The sequence below is a fragment of the Manis javanica genome, chromosome 4 (genome assembly GCF_040802235.1).
Source record: "Manis javanica isolate MJ-LG chromosome 4, MJ_LKY, whole genome shotgun sequence".
Lineage (NCBI taxonomy): Eukaryota > Metazoa > Chordata > Mammalia > Pholidota > Manidae > Manis > Manis javanica.
The window spans coordinates 148,952,295-148,967,388 of NC_133159.1; the positions used below are offsets into that span (position 1 = coordinate 148,952,295).

General features: G+C 48.3%; 2 protein-coding genes and 1 pseudogene across 2 annotated transcripts in view; 2 read left to right on the plus strand and 1 right to left on the minus strand.

Annotated features, from left to right (window-relative positions):
• Positions 1 to 8,081, plus strand: part of LOC140849097 (leucine-rich repeat-containing protein 37A-like) — a 50,819-nt gene extending 42,738 nt beyond the window's left edge. Inside the window, exon 16 of the mRNA XM_073235349.1 lies at positions 50 to 8,081. Coding sequence (XP_073091450.1) covers positions 50 to 179 — 130 coding nt within the window. The 3' untranslated portion in view covers positions 180 to 8,081. The remainder of the gene's footprint in view (positions 1 to 49) is intronic.
• Positions 1 to 15,094, plus strand: part of LOC140849100 (DNA ligase 3-like) — an 854,661-nt pseudogene that overhangs the window by 706,274 nt on the left and 133,293 nt on the right.
• LOC140849241 (DNA ligase 3-like) overlaps positions 10,524 to 15,094 on the minus strand; it is a 33,562-nt gene continuing 28,991 nt past the window's right edge. Inside the window, 6 exon segments of the mRNA XM_073236213.1 lie at positions 10,524 to 11,268; positions 12,288 to 12,370; positions 12,737 to 12,929; positions 13,464 to 13,610; positions 14,050 to 14,124; positions 14,431 to 14,569. Of these exon segments, the coding sequence (XP_073092314.1) occupies positions 11,035 to 11,268; positions 12,288 to 12,370; positions 12,737 to 12,929; positions 13,464 to 13,610; positions 14,050 to 14,124; positions 14,431 to 14,569 (871 nt within the window). The 3' untranslated portion in view covers positions 10,524 to 11,034.

Sequence of the window (15,094 nt, forward strand, 5' to 3'; positions counted from 1 at the left end):
ATTATTCCTTTTAAGAGTAAAAGATTTGGCATTATTCTCCTTGTCCCAGGGAGCTCAGTGAAGTCGTAATAGCAAAGGATGTGACTTCAGGGTCAGGTGCCGGAGGGAGGAGTGTGAAGCCCAAGATACCAGCACACAGGGAGCCCCAGCCTGCCCCGGGCCACCTACAACGTTTCTAAGATTGGCTTCTCAATAAAATACGTACTTTCTCTCATTGAAGTGTATGAACTCATAACCAATCCTAGCCATCTGGTAAGGAATTAAAGTATAAATTATTAAATACTTACATGCAAATAACAAGCGCCATAGGCACGAAAAGCAGGGCTGAGGCCAGAATCCCTCGCAGCAGCCATTCCTTCCACAGAGGTAATGCAGGCAAAGCACAAATGAGGTTTCCCTCCCTCATTTCCCCAATATAGTCAGTCCCTGGGAACTGGGAAACATATCATCCTCAAGGAGTGTAGATTATTAAATCAAGGAACAGTGTATTCTGGGGCTCTCTGTCCCCTGGTTCATCAAGTACCAGTTCTTTACAACCTCCCAACCTCCTGCCCACAGAGGATCGCCCACTCCTGGCCCCTCTCACAGGGTCCTTGCTGTTGCCAGGAGACTGGGATCTCTGAGCCTGGCTCCACTGCAGGGCCAAGGCCTGTTTTCACAGGCTTTCACACGTGTGCTGTACAGGGGCCCTAGCTGGGTAGTAGGGGGTTCTTCACCCTCATCAGCCAGTGGAAGATTCACATTGGGGGTTTTTTTTTTCTTTTAAAAAATCCAAGCCCTTGAATAGCTAGCTGGCAGGGAGGTGTTGGAGGGATAGGGTAAAGGCAGTAATTGCCCAAGACTACCCTGAGCAGGCCTTCTTTCAGAAAATGTCCAGTCACCTGTACTGCCCTGGACTCTCCTGACCACACTGAGGGTCAGGTGCATGCTGCTCGGCTCCCTCCAGATCCTAAGCTGCATGATTCCAAGTGATAATACAGTGTAATCTGTAAAAGAAGCAAACATTCCTCCACTCTTTCTGCAAAGAAAGTCATTAATAAATTATTTTTAGTTAAGTCAGTAAGTAAAATAGATTAGTAAAAGAAACTCTGAGTGAACAAGCTTTGATCATCTACCTAAATGACCACAAATAAATGCTGGTGGTTTAGTAACGACGACAGAGAAAGTAGTGCCAACCATGGGACCACAGCCCAGAGCTCCCAGCGTCGCAGTGCTAGGGAGAAACAGCCCAGCATGTTTGCTGGTGAGGTGGCGTTCCAAGCAAAGTGAGCAGCCTGTCGTTTCTCATCTGGTTTATTCGTTTGCTGATGCTGGGCAAGAGACCCCTGCTCCCTTGGTGCCTGACCAAGCTACCTCTCAAACTTCTTACTGAGAGTTACAAGTGTTTTCCTCTGGGTGGTGGCTTCAGTGAGCCAACAAATGTTTACTGTGCTTCAAGCAGAAGACTAAATAGCAGTAATAATAGGAAGCAGCAGCTAACATTTACTATTTGCTTCCCCAGATTAGGCATTTTACAGTTTCAATTAGCCCAACAATCCTTGGAAGCATATGTTGTTATCCTCATTTGACACGTAAGGAAACAGGACTTAAAGAATGTATGCAACCTGCCCAAGTGCACCAGGTCACCATCCAAAACTGCAAATTAAGGCTTAAACTCAGGACTGTTAGACTCCAAAGCCTGCTAACCATTACACTGCCCCATTGGAGGGCATAGGGATTCAGAGAAGTATAAGCCGTGGTCATCCTCAAAGAGTCAAAACAATACGAATAATATTGGTCATGAGCATGATGGCAGCTACTGCTGATGGAGCCCCTTCTGTGGGCCAGGTATTGTCCCAGGCACTTTGGTTACACTGTTAGATCACAAGGGCAGAAACTCGCCAGACTGGCTCAGACTCTGTATGAGTACGGGGTTGATCCTAATAAGACAGGTGGCCACAAAGAAAGGGAGCTGAAGAAAACCAAGAATGGAGAGTCTGGTACCGCTGGGCTTCCCAACGTGTGGGCCGGGATTGCCGGCAGCTCCAGGTTCCTATTCAGGGAGAGTTGCCTTATTTCATAGTGGGTACATAAAATGAGGATTAGATAATATCTTTTTTATATAACACTACCTCAAATTTGCACAATCCTTATTAGCAAATAAGAACTACAAAGCAAGAACTACTGGTGTTTTAGGCGGAGAAGAGACATGATCCACCTTGAGTTGTAGGAGGAGTAATTTGATGGTGGCCTACAAGTAGAGAGGCCACTTGGGGGTTTAGATAAGTAGGAACTAGGAGAAAATGGGGCACCAGGTAGGAGGTTTTGATGCAGGTGAAGAACTTGGCACAGTGGATCTACTTGAGTGAGAACTGGAAGGACAAGAGCTTGTGTTCACAGAGTGAAAGATTGAACATTCTAGATGATGATAAGGTTCATGCATCACCTAGGAATGGGGATCAGTGAAGTGTCAGGAATCTAGGAGGTGAAGCCAGTTGGATACTCCTGGAGATTCATTTCCTTTCCCCTTTCAGCAGCTCAGCAGAGAACTAGTTCAGCAGGTACCAACCACCTCAATGGAAAAATAGACTTCATCTTTCTAATGAGATCATTTCTTTCATCGTTGCAGTTTCCACAGTTAGTGGTATAGATGTTCCCTGCCTTGCCATCGTATAAGCGTGATACATTCCAGGCAGGCTCCCTCCCTACAGGGCCCCTAGCCAATGGGCACCTGGGCCAGCTAAGTCTGGCCTAATCCCCTCTTACCATTCTCTTTGTAAGTTTCCCTGAGAAACAGTAAAACCCTTCTTTATTTTTGCACATTTGGTACTCCTGTCCTCTTCACATAACAAGGGTCAAGGAATTTTGTGCCCAGAATACCTATGGGTTGTTGACATGGCAAATATTATGGTGGAGAAGAGCTAGAGCTTAGAACCAAAGTCTCCAACCATTCAAGGGCATCGTTCATTAATCTATCAGCTCAGAGAGTCTCACGTTTGCCTGGTTCAACCTCTGCATCAGATGGTGTATTGATTATCTGGTGTATGCAACAGATTGCACCAAAATAATGGCTTGAAACAACAATAAACATTCCTCACAATTTCTATGAGCCAAGAATTCAGAAGTAGTTTGGGCAGTTCTGGCTCTGGGTGTTTCATGAAGGTCTCAAGATCTCTGCCAGGGCTGCAGATCTGAAGGCTTGACAGGCTGGAAGTCCACTTCTGAGGTGGTTTGCTGCTCTCTTACATGGATCCCACGGTGGTGCCAGATGCTGGAGCGAGCCTCAATCCTCCCCATACGGGCCTGTCCCCATGCTCCATGATTGAATGTCCGCACAGCATAATGGCTGGCCTCCTCCAGAGTGAGCAATCCAGAGAGGGAGACAGATGGAAATTATCCTTTTTGTGACCTAGTCTCAGAAAGCACATAGCATCACTTCTGTCACATAGCATGAATGGTTAGAAGTCAGTCACTAAATCCAGCTCACATTCAAACCTTTTGAAGAAAGAAGAATCAAAGAATTTGCAGACATATTTTACAGCTACCATAGATGGGAAAACAGAAACCACTGTAGATATTTCAAGCAAAAAAAAAAAAAAAAAGCCTTGATACAAGAAATTGCTGCTCATTATTGGAGGGGCGAGTGGTGGTAAAAGTTAAGGGCAGGAGTATTGCACCCACTAGCTTTCAGTTTACTTTGCTGTAGCTGCTTCCACAGATTCACAGTTGCTGCTGCCACTCAGAACCCAGGAAACTTCTGGAAACTACTGGTGAAGTCATTGCTGCCCCATAGCCACAAGGCTGGTGACTGGCGGGGGAGTATGGAGGCCAACATACAGCCTGTACATCTGCCGCCACAGAGGAGAAAAGAATGGTTTCCACCTCCTTTCTACCCTCTGGATTTCACACAAGTACATTTTATTGGCAGAGCCCTGCTGTCAAGGGAATCTGTGAAATGTGGTTCCTGGGCTTCCAACACCTGCAGAGAAGGGGTAGCAATTGGTGTCAAGAGCCAACCAGTGCTATTCAGCATCCTCCATATTACAAGTATGATGAGAAGACCCCACCTATACTCGCAGGGATCCTAGCATTCTAGTTTTTTTGTAGGCTTGTGGGTGCTCAAGTCTCTGTAAAAGAGCTAGCTAAGTCAGGAACCTGAAAGGTGTCCTTCTAGCAGGAAAGCAGATGGGGTGCTGGATGTTGGTGACATGCACTTATCCCCAGAGGTGGCTGGAGAAACACTTGGAGGTTGTGAAAAACTTTTTCCAGGAGTTGTCCTGAAAAACAAAGCACTCAGGACGCTGCCTCGTACCTGTGACCATTCAGTAAATGTGTGCTGTTATCATTGCCTTGGAAGATGTCTATTTCTCAGACATTTAGAGAATACCTACTGTGTGCCGGCCTGTTAGGGATTCAAAGAGGAATATCTGACTTCAGAGCACATAGTGAATAAATGCTAAGCATATAACTGTTGAAACTGATTGAATTTGCTGAATTAAGGAGCCCATAGAATAGGGGGGAAATTAGTTAAACTTAAAAATTCTAATCCAGTGCGATGAGCAGCCACGGGGGTATGAATACAATTCTGTGGGGGTAGCACAGAAAAGGAGCTGTGATCTCCGCTGGGCCCTTCCACCAGGATGTCTCCTCAGAGGAGGCCTGGAGGTAGATTGGTGGCGGGGGTGCTTAAAGTCAATAAATGTATTAATTTATTAAGCTGGCTTACAGGTAAGCCTTGCAATCCTTAATGAACCATATGTTACAGTTCTGTTCATATCTGAACTTATCTGAACCAGTTTTATCTTTTCAGCATGTTCTGCCTCAGGGAATAGTGAGCCCCCAAGTACCACTCATTCACTATATATTACAGCCTCAGTTGTCTGAAAATTGTTTCCTTCAAGCTTTGAGGACTTTGCCATATTTAGTTCTCATGTTCTGGGATATATCTGAGCTACAAATATTTAACTCTTCATCTGCACCTCTGCAAGTCAGGTTGTAGATTTGAACAAGCATCTGGAATAAGTTACTGGGGAAATGTTTTTTGGGAATTCTTTGAAGGAAGTATGTGGATTTAGGGGTTTCTTCACAGTGTGCCTGTTCTGCCCCACCTCCATCCCCCCACTGCTCCATACACTTAGACACTTCTTACTGTCCCCTCTGCCCTGTGTTTGTACAGGGGGAGAAGTGCCACCCAGACTGGAGGAGAACCTGTGTAGGATCTGCATGGACTCACCCATTGACTGTGTTCTGCTGGAGTGTGGCCACATGGTAACGTGTACCTAGTGTGGCAAGCACATGAACGAATGTCCCATCTGCTGGCAGTACGTGATTTGAGCTGTGCACGTCTTCCTATCCTGAGGGCTTGGACCGGCTCCTTCAGTGCCTTACAGAGACATAGCTTGAGGTGTCTGGGCTCAGGATTGGCCCACTGCAAAGAGGGCAGGCTAACAAGAAAATCTGAAGTGTTCCCCAGACCAGGGCAAGCAAAAATGCTGTGTCACTTCTGTGCATGCCAGTCTTGTCATAGGGGTGCACCTTTTGGCTGGCAGAGCCTGAGGCCAATGGGAACAGGTATAGATCACATGGGCAAGTCCATGGTTCAGTGATTTTGATGTGATGATGGTAGTAGATGAAAACACGACTTCCATAACTTAGACCATATCTTCCTCTGAGAACCTAAACAGTTTTGCCCATCCTTCTGTACCCCACCGACCCCCACTGAGCTGCTTGCCTCTATTTCACCAATCAGACATCTGGTAGAATGACTGTCCTCTCCAAATGCACATTTGGATTCGTTTTGAATTCATCTCTCGTCTCTCTAGCCTTCTGTGCTTTAACCGACCTTTGCTAAAGTCTCTTACTACATTGCCTAAAATCTATTTGTTTCTTCAGACCAAAAAGATGTTAGTTTAGCAGATCAATGGTGATCCTCCTTAGGACAGAGTTTGAACCAGCAAACTGATTTTTGGTGAGAAATGAAACACGAATGCTACTGAAATTTTTCAGTCATTGAAAGTTGCTTTGTTAAGTGTTGGGACTGGAAGCTCTGTCCCCTGGCGTGATCTTGGGAGCCAGCAAAGCATCTGGCTTCTAACCTGCTGGGAAATTTGTCTCTCTATGCAACAGATGGCGCATAGTTCACCTCTGCTTTTCTTGGGGCCTGACTTTACACCATCCTTAATTTTAGTTTGAGCAAAGGGAAAATGCTGGGGGGAAACAATGAGTTTTTTGCCTAACTTTGACTTCTCCCACGGACAGGAGTCTTAAAACACCTTCCGTTGAATATAAGTCCCTCTTTCCTATGGAGGTTCTAAGCATGGTCTCACTGAAGCATGGAGACTTAGGCAAAGAGCCTTGATCTTCTCTAGCTAAACTTCTCATGAAATTCCTGGAGACAGCATGTAAGGCAGAGCACCTAGGAGTTATCAGAAGGGACTAACCGAGGCTGGATTCAGCTCTTGGGCAGACAGCTGGAAGTCTCACTTCCCCAGGTGGGTGAGGACTCTGTCTCTCTCCCATTTCACTTCTCAGCCTACTGAGTTGGGTGCAGGTTAGGAAGCAGCATTCTCTAATCCCTTTAGGAAGGACCATGCGATGAGTAGGTGATGATTTTGAGTCCTCTTAGGATCTTTATACCACTAATGAGCCAAAGGACTTAAAGTTTGCTGGAGAAGTTTAGCCAAGCACAAGCACAGGCTGTTAAAGAGCTGTGTGCTACCATTAACTACTGGATGGACTATGCAAACCCTAAACACCTGAGGGCCTTGGCAGATGCCCCCATGATGCAGCCAAGGTCTTTCAGACTAGACAAACCAATCATGACATTGGAAAGCAGCAGGAAACCTGTAAGGGGACTTGACTTGTTTACCAGTGCAGACATACTGAGGTTTTCCTGCCATCTTCAACCACTAATCCCCTCTGGAAGAATGAAATAATTTCATAAAGTAGTTGTCAGCTAAATACTGGGTAACTTATCTCAACATTTTACCAAGTGCTGGATGGTTTGATCTGGGCTACAGCCTTTGTAGGCATCTGGAGGAAATCAAGCGATTTCTCTGTGAAGGTATCATCTCACCTTTCTGCTGGATGGTAAATACTGTAGTTTACAATGCCTACCAGTTTAGCAAAAGATTTAGCTGCTACTCAGTTGTATTGTGAAACAGGTTTGCATATGTGCAGCTCAGTTAAGATATAGCAATAACTGTGGGGCAGAAGTTGGCTCTCTCCCTACTTAAAATTCTCTGCTGGGACCTTACCTCTCCCTACCTCTCAATTTCCCTCTAAGAGATGAATTAAAAATAATATCCTGATGGTTGGTTAGTGACCTCAGTAAGAATTAGAACTGATGTTACTTTGGAGAAAGAAGTTGCCTTTAAGTCTTCTAACTTCTTTTGGTGAAGGTTTCCCTTAGGAAAAATGGTGTTAAATAACCCTGGTTTTTGTTTGGCGGGGGGAGGGGTGGTGGACAGGTACCTTATTATTATACCAAATAAAAGAATTCTAACATCCCATTACAGTGACTGTCTCACCTAGGTTGAAAACATGATTTTTATCTCAGATTTTAGCTCAGATATATTCCAGAACATGAGAACTAAATATGGCAAAGTCCTCAAAGCTTGAAGGAAACAATTTTCAGACAACTGAGGCTGTAATATATAGTGAATGAGTGGTACTTGGGGGCTCACTATTCCCTGAGGCAGAACATGCTGAAAAGATAAAACTGGTTCAGATAAGTTCAGATATGAACAGAACTGTAACATAGGTCTTAATTATCATGGAAACATCTAATTCACAATGATTCTGTGGCTTTGCTGTGATTGTTCTGAAATTTCACTTGAGACTTGTTTTAAAAGACTTGGATAGCTGACTGGTTCATAATATGTTGAAATGGTTGGACCCAAACTGGTAAGAATGATGTGTACGGGAATTAGTGCTCAATATATATTGTGTACATTTGTTGATCTTTTGCATGTAAATGTGTTTCTTCAAGTGGCTTATATTAAAATTCTCTCAGACTTAACTTGGGTGTTAAAGCAAACCCCAAGGTGTATTTTTGTTACAGAGCTCTGCTTTATAATTTTGTAATAAAGTTTCAATATAGACACCTGTCTGATCTGGTGTGAGGATGCCAAATGAGGTCTGATAGCCTAAGGCTGACAAGAGTTGATAAATCCCAGGCTGTGTGCACATGGGCGTGCTCTTGGGAGATTGCCTTGGGGATGCTTGGGCCATGTGGCCTTGGTCAAGAAGTCCCTCTTCAATAGATGAAGAAACTGAAGCTTGATGGTGGTGTGACTCGTCTAAGATCTCACAATGCATATGTGGGAGAGGCCATGGGCCGGCCTAGAAGCTGGGTAGGAAAAGGACCAATCCTAAGACCAAATGGGAAGCACCAAGTGAGGTCAAACATTGACAGTGATTTGGTAGGGATGGGCCTTAAGTATGTGGGTAGAAAGGAATCTGAGGGACAGCTGGTGTGGACAGTTGTCTTCAGGTAACCGTCAGAGATGGATGGTAGTTTCTGGATACAGCTATATAGTAGTTGGAGTGTGGTTCAGAGGCTGGCCCAGCCTCATGGTCAGTCTAGACTGTTGTCTGCCACCTGTACACCTCCCTGACCAGGTGCCTAGGTGAGGGGACTCCTGACGAGTACAGCCTTTGGGTGAGCTAGATTGTATGTAGATCTTCCATGTGACCAAGGAGAGGAAGGAATATGGCCCAAAGGGCACAAAGTCTGGAGGCTGAGCCACAGTGCTTTGTCCTCACTGGTCTGGGTGGCTGTCCTGTTGAGCACACAGGATGGCCACTTGTCTGCTGCCAAACAGTGGCTTGTAAACAAAGGCTCAATGGGGCAAACCTCCAGTATTCTGGGCAGGTGTAAGATGCTGCTGCTTAGGATCTGTGGAAATACACAAAAAGATGTAAAACTGTATATACAGTATAATCTCAGCACCAAGGAAAAAGGTGTCAGACTGAGGAATAGACAAAACACCTTTAACAGTGAATTGAAGATAGTAGCCAGCAAGGCAGGGAAGGGCCAAAGGGCTGAGCTCGTTACTGATGATCCCCTGCAGCTGGCAGCCCCTTTGCTGTGAGGGTGCACCTCAGGGTAAGTGACCAGTAAGGGCAGGTGGGGCTGGGTCTAGGTCAGCCGAGACAGAAGGTAGCGCCAGTGTTCTTTGGCAGAAACCTGAGGGAAGAGCCTTGCTCTGCTGCCTGTCCAGTGGCTTGAGTTGAGGAGGCTGGAGAGGGGGATGGAAATTTATGTGGGTCAGTGATCAGAGGAGGAGCAGTTTTACTCCAGAGACTAGAATAAAAAGAATGTCTTACTCTGAATGCTGAAGCCAGACTGAATGGCCCCTGTTAAAAAACACTAAAAGTTCTGGACTAGAGTCAGGGCATCTCTAGTTCCTGCCCCTTCCTCCCAACACATTTTAACCAACAGGTGGAAACCAGGTCAATCAGGGTAAGCTGGCCTCCAAACTGACTGGCAGGCAGCCTCCCAGAGGAGTATTACCTTGATACCCAAGTCGGGCACACTGGAAGGAGAGCTTGGTGAGAGGTAGTAGTCCTCAATCTTAGAGGCCCAGACACTCAAGTCTGCTCCAGAAGTTGAATCACATTAACCTAACTCACAGCAGACAAAGCAAGCTTGCCACTTTGTTGATAAGGAAAAAGAACTGACCCTCAGGAGTTAACAGGACTGAGGACACAGACGCCAGTCTAGAACCAGATGGTGACCTGAGCAGCCTGCACTCATACCTGCATGCAGATGTGAGCTGGTGGAAGTGGTCTGACACGGTTCTGAAGTTAGAGACCAAGGCCCCTCTCTCCTGGGTAGGGTCTGGACATGCAAGCCAACGTTGATTTTCCCAACTCTGGATAACCATGTGGAGGCTCTGTGCTAAGTGTTTTATATATCTTTAGGTCATTTACTCTTTACAGCAACCCTGTGACTAGGTACACTTCCTATCCCCATTTCTTTTGGAGGAATAGAGGCTCAGATATTAAATAATTTGACAAAGGTTATAGCTATTAAGTTTCAGGGCTTTGAAAGCTTCAGGATTTGAAACTGGTCTGACTACATCTGCACTGTCCAGAGTGGGACTCACTAGCCACATGAGACCTTTAAGTTGAATTAAAATGAAAACTTCAGTTCCTCAGTTGTGTTAGCCACATTTCAAGTTCAAATTGGACAGTGAAGATTTACAGATGTTTTCCACTGTCGCAAGAAGTTCTGAACAGCTCCTCTAAATGGTTTTCCTCTATTCAGGTAAATCAGCGTCAGGTGGCACAGGAGCCATTCTTTGTCAGCAGGCTGTGTACATTTGTCCTCAGGTCCATTTTTATCTTCAAAGAGCAGCCTTGGCGCCCTATTTTAGGGAAGCAGATCTTTCTGGAGCTCTGTAACCCCCAGAGAAGCAGCCCCAACCAACAACCTCCCTTCATAAAAGCCCCATTTTCCTACCTGATCCTGATTCCCTCCCTTCAAACCAGGACCCACACCCTGTAATAGGAGGACACAGAGAATTCAGCCATAAAATTCATTTTGTTTTATTTCAAGTGAGGCTTCATTCCTGACAAAAAGGCCAGGCAAACCACAAGTTTTGCCACACATAAGCATTTCTGAGGGCAGCCTTTTAAATACAACTTTAAAATGAGCCTGTAAGTTAAAGGGGAAGGCAGCGAGGGACAGAAGACTGCCATCAGGTCTGGCTCTGTGCACAGCTTCAGGATGGCCTTTACCCCTTAACCACTAGGGAAATTACAGGGATGAAGAGGAAAGAACAGGACAGAGGTAACTGCAAGACACTAAAAACAGAACAAAACCGAAACCCCAAAACTTTTTGAAGATGACAAACCAGCACCCAGACCTGAAAGATCTCTATAAACCAGTGGGAGAAACTGACTTCCCAGCCAGGAGGAGACCATGCCTGCGTGCTGGGCTCTAGCAGGCGCACTGCTTGGAGAAGCAGCCCAGCCACCCTGTCCATCTACCCAGTCAAAGCCCAGGCTAGTAGTGTGGTAGGTGCGATGGAGAGGGGAGCAGCACTCCTAGCAGGGAGCTACCAGTCTCCGTTTGCGGATACATGCCCAAATCCACTCCGGGGAGACCTGCTGGGCCTCAGAGTTCTTGTCCCTGCTACCTAGCACGTGTGTGGCTGAGGCCATGTCAAATTCCTGCACAAGGTCCCCGTCGAATGCCACAAAGTAGCGTCTGAGACAGCTGAAGTCTGGTGTGGAGGGCGACAGGTAGAGCCGTACCCAGGTGAAGATGTCCAGCAGCACCTGCAAAGGCACAAGAGTCAGGGTAGGGTCAGAGGTGGGGCCAGACCTGTGCTGGGGGCAGATGGGTCTCTACCTAGGCCATGGAGTAAGGCCTGAACAGGAGCCAGAGACCAGGGGCCTAGTGGTCAGGAGATGAGCAGAAAGAGTTTATCAGAGAAAAGGCACAGTCATCAAAACCCCCATCCTCCAGATTACACTCTATCCCTGCCTAGAGGAAAAAGGGAGAGGGATGGGTCCCAACACTGGGGACCTAGAGGAGGGAAAAGTACGGTCTCCGGGAGCCATCCTGGTGGGCAGGTCCAGAGGCTATCTGACTCTGATGTCGCTCATCAAAGTCCACTGTGCACAACAGCCAGGCCAAGGGGCCAGTAGCCTTTCTCATTACTGTGGATGGATTCAGTGGCTTCAGGTAGGGAAAAGATAGGGAAGGTTCCACAGGTCTCCTGGGGACTGGGCTCAAGGCTTGTCCTTACTCTCAGCTCGTGGGGCTGTGGGGATGCGATCACACCCTGTGGTGATCGCATGTGTACTTCTCTATCTGCCCTCTGGGCCACCAGCTCCACTGGGGTTGTGCTTACTCACTGACCTCAGTAGGGAGTACAAAAGGGAAAAGGCTCCTTAGGCGGGAGGACAGTCACCCAGCCAGTGCCTGTCCCCCCTCGCTGGCTGGCCCTGCTCCGACCCTGAGCACAAAGGCCCTCTGCTGCATGCCCACACCCAGACTGGGCTCTCCCTGCTGCCTCCTGGCTGGGCCGGGCTGTTCTATCTCCTGCCCGCTGGCACAGCTCTCCTTCCTCTCTGCTGGCTGGCTGGCCGCCTCTGCAAGGCAACAAGAGGGCACAGATGGAGCAGTGGCACTGCTGGTCATGCCCAGGAAGAGGAGCAGCTGCCAGAGGGGTGGGGGCTTGGCCCCCTAGTCCCCGAAACACCTCTGCCCTTCTCTTGGAGTTCAGTGCAGAGGGTTGGGAACACGAGGCCCTGGGCCAAACCAGCGCCCCCACTGCTGTTCATGCCCTCACCTTTGCTTGGCAGGGGGTCTCATCGGGAGCCTTCTGCTTTTCCCCGACTCTCCAGGAAGAAGACTTCATAGTCGGCCTGCCACCTGCAGGAAAGATAAGAGTAAGAAGAGGGGAGGGGAAGCTCATAATGGCCCCTGAAGTCAGGGCAGCAAAGAGAAGGGCTGGGCTCCTTCTGTGCGACGAGCATGGGTAAGACATGAGTTCAGAGGTGGCTTATCCCTGGGTCAGACGGGCTCTCCCCGGGTCCTGGTACTCGGGTTTACTGAGCAGATGGGGGACGCCCAGCAGAACGGTTTCTGGCCCAGGGCTGAATACATACCAGGAATGCAATCAACATCAGTTGCAGTAGAATTAAGGGATCTCAGAGCTGGAATGTAAGGGGTCCCTGTCTTTCGATCCCTGCCCTCACACCATGCTCTTCATCACCTGAGCCTCTGCTTTCTCCTTACCACCTTTGTTCTTGGGGCTACTCAGCTTCCCTCCTGCCTTCTTGATTTTGGGGGAGGCTCCAGAGGCCTTGCAAGACACAGCAGGCCCAGAGTTGCCCTCATTCTCGCCGCTGCTGCCCCCTGCAGAGGAGCTCCCCTCATCTCCAGCCACTACAGTGAAGTCTGCCTTCTCCTTGTATAGCTGGTCCAGCTTCTGAGGAAGGGGAGAGAACGTCAAGTGTACCCTTCCCTTCCAGCCACAGGCCCCAGAGGCTGGCTGTGTGGTGGGTCAGGCATGTGGTTGGGGAACCAAAAGGGGAAAAGAGGGAAGAAAGGCAACGAGCAGGGAAAGGAAGCAGGCTTCCCTGGTGCTTTCCTATACTTTGTCCCTGTTCCTGGAGTAACCAGTGCAAACCACTGTGCTCTGGGCCCAGCTCTTAGCAGAACACTGAGACTGTGCCCTGGGACCGAGCCTTCCACAGGAAGCTGGGAGAGCAGGAGTCTCCCTCTCCAGGACCCAGGGCTGCCCAGTGGCTTGGGGAAGGCAGAGTTCTCTACTGGGAAATGTGGGTGGGGGCCTCGTGCCTCGGCTCCTGGCCCTGCAACAGTTTGGTCTGACTGCCCTCCCTGCCCTGTCTCAGTGGAATGGGGGAAAGGAGAAGACAGAGGACATGTGAACAGACCAGACGCCCACAGAGCCGAGGCTGGGTAGTGGGGCAGAAGACACATGCAGCCGAAGAGCTGGTACCTTAAGCTGCGGGAGGTTAGTTGCAAATTTCCAGTCTTTATCATCATGGATTCAGGTGCAGCGAGGGAATCGGATGGAGATCCCATCAGCTGTGTGCGCCTCAGATTTGGAGAATTCAGCCCCTGTGATCTCCCACACGGCAGCTTTCTGTCAGTAGTTAAGTCAGGTCACTCAGTGGTTATAAAGAAAACATCTCCCAACCAACTAGAGGCAACACAGGACACTTAAAACCACCACCCACGCACTGGCTAACAGGTGAAAGAAGGCTGTGGTCCTGCTGCCATTGACCCTATTATGACCTTAGGAATGTCCTTTCTCCTCTGAGCCTTGGTTTCTCTGTCAGTACAAGGGACTGGCCAGGTCACTTTTAGAGCAGACCCGCTGTGACTAGGGGATAGGTAGTCACTTCCCTTTCTCTACTGAGGAAACCTTAGTGCTAACGGGCTGTCCCTGTGCCTGTCACTCGGCAACAGTCCAGATCCTATCTGGATGGACCATCAGTGAGGGTGAGACGGTGTCTTTGTGGCACCAGAGAGCCTGTGTGTTCTGTGGACCAGAGGACCCCAGGCCACTAGCTGATAGACACCTTTGGGTCTGGGACTATGAAGTCAGGATAGTAGATCTTGTTGATTTTTAGCCAGCTGGGTATCTTGCTGGGAACCTGGAAGAGAAAAGACACCATTCCCAGGCTGTTCCCAAGGGAAAACAAGACTTAAACCACCTCTTGGTCATGGGCTTGGGAAGAGGGGGACTGCTCACAAAAGGCTGACCCTCACCCCGTGGAATGCCCTCTGCCCAGAGGGCATGTTGGCCAGTTTCCACAAGTAGGCACTTAGAGACTTTTGAGGGTTGCTCCCTGGCCAAGCAGCAGCTCTCCTTTCGTGGAGATACCTGCGTTCCCAAGGTGCAGCCTGTCTCGGCAATGCCAGCTGGTCTGGGGGCCAGGCCAACCAGGCCCCTTCCTCACCTTGCTGATCCTCACCACGTCCAGTTCCCTCTGCAGGCGGGCAGGCGTCGCATCATCATGGCCTCCCGAACACTTGGTGACCGTGCACCATTTCTGGGTGCTCGGGTCATGGCAGCCCATGAGGAAGATAGACATCATGCTGCCCAGGAGGGGGATGGGCTAAGCTGTGGGAGGAGGGAGCCTCTGCCAACCCCCCCATGCCCAGGGAGAGGCAGCCTGCTGGATAGGAAAGAGCCTGGGCCTTGGCGTCAGAGTGCAGAGTTCACCTCTGGGATCTACCTGTTACTACCTGTGTAAGTTTAACCTTTATGAGCCCCAATTTCCTCTTCAGTAACTTAGGGATGATCATACGTAACCTTGGTCTCTTGTGAGGAATAAAAGGAACTGAATAGTGATATTCAGGCACATAGCAGATGGCCTGAAAATACAGCTCACCCCTGAACCCCTCAGGGACTGGGTGCTGACCCCCACACAGTCAAGAAAACCATGAGTAAGTTTTGACCCCCCCAAAACTTAACTACTAACAGTCTACTGTTGACTTTATGGTAGCAAATGATAAAATAGATTATCTATACACATTTTATGCATTCATGACTTCCATAACTCCTTAATTTTTTCAATTTCTGAGCTACATGGTTCATGTTTTTTCAAATTGTTACAAATC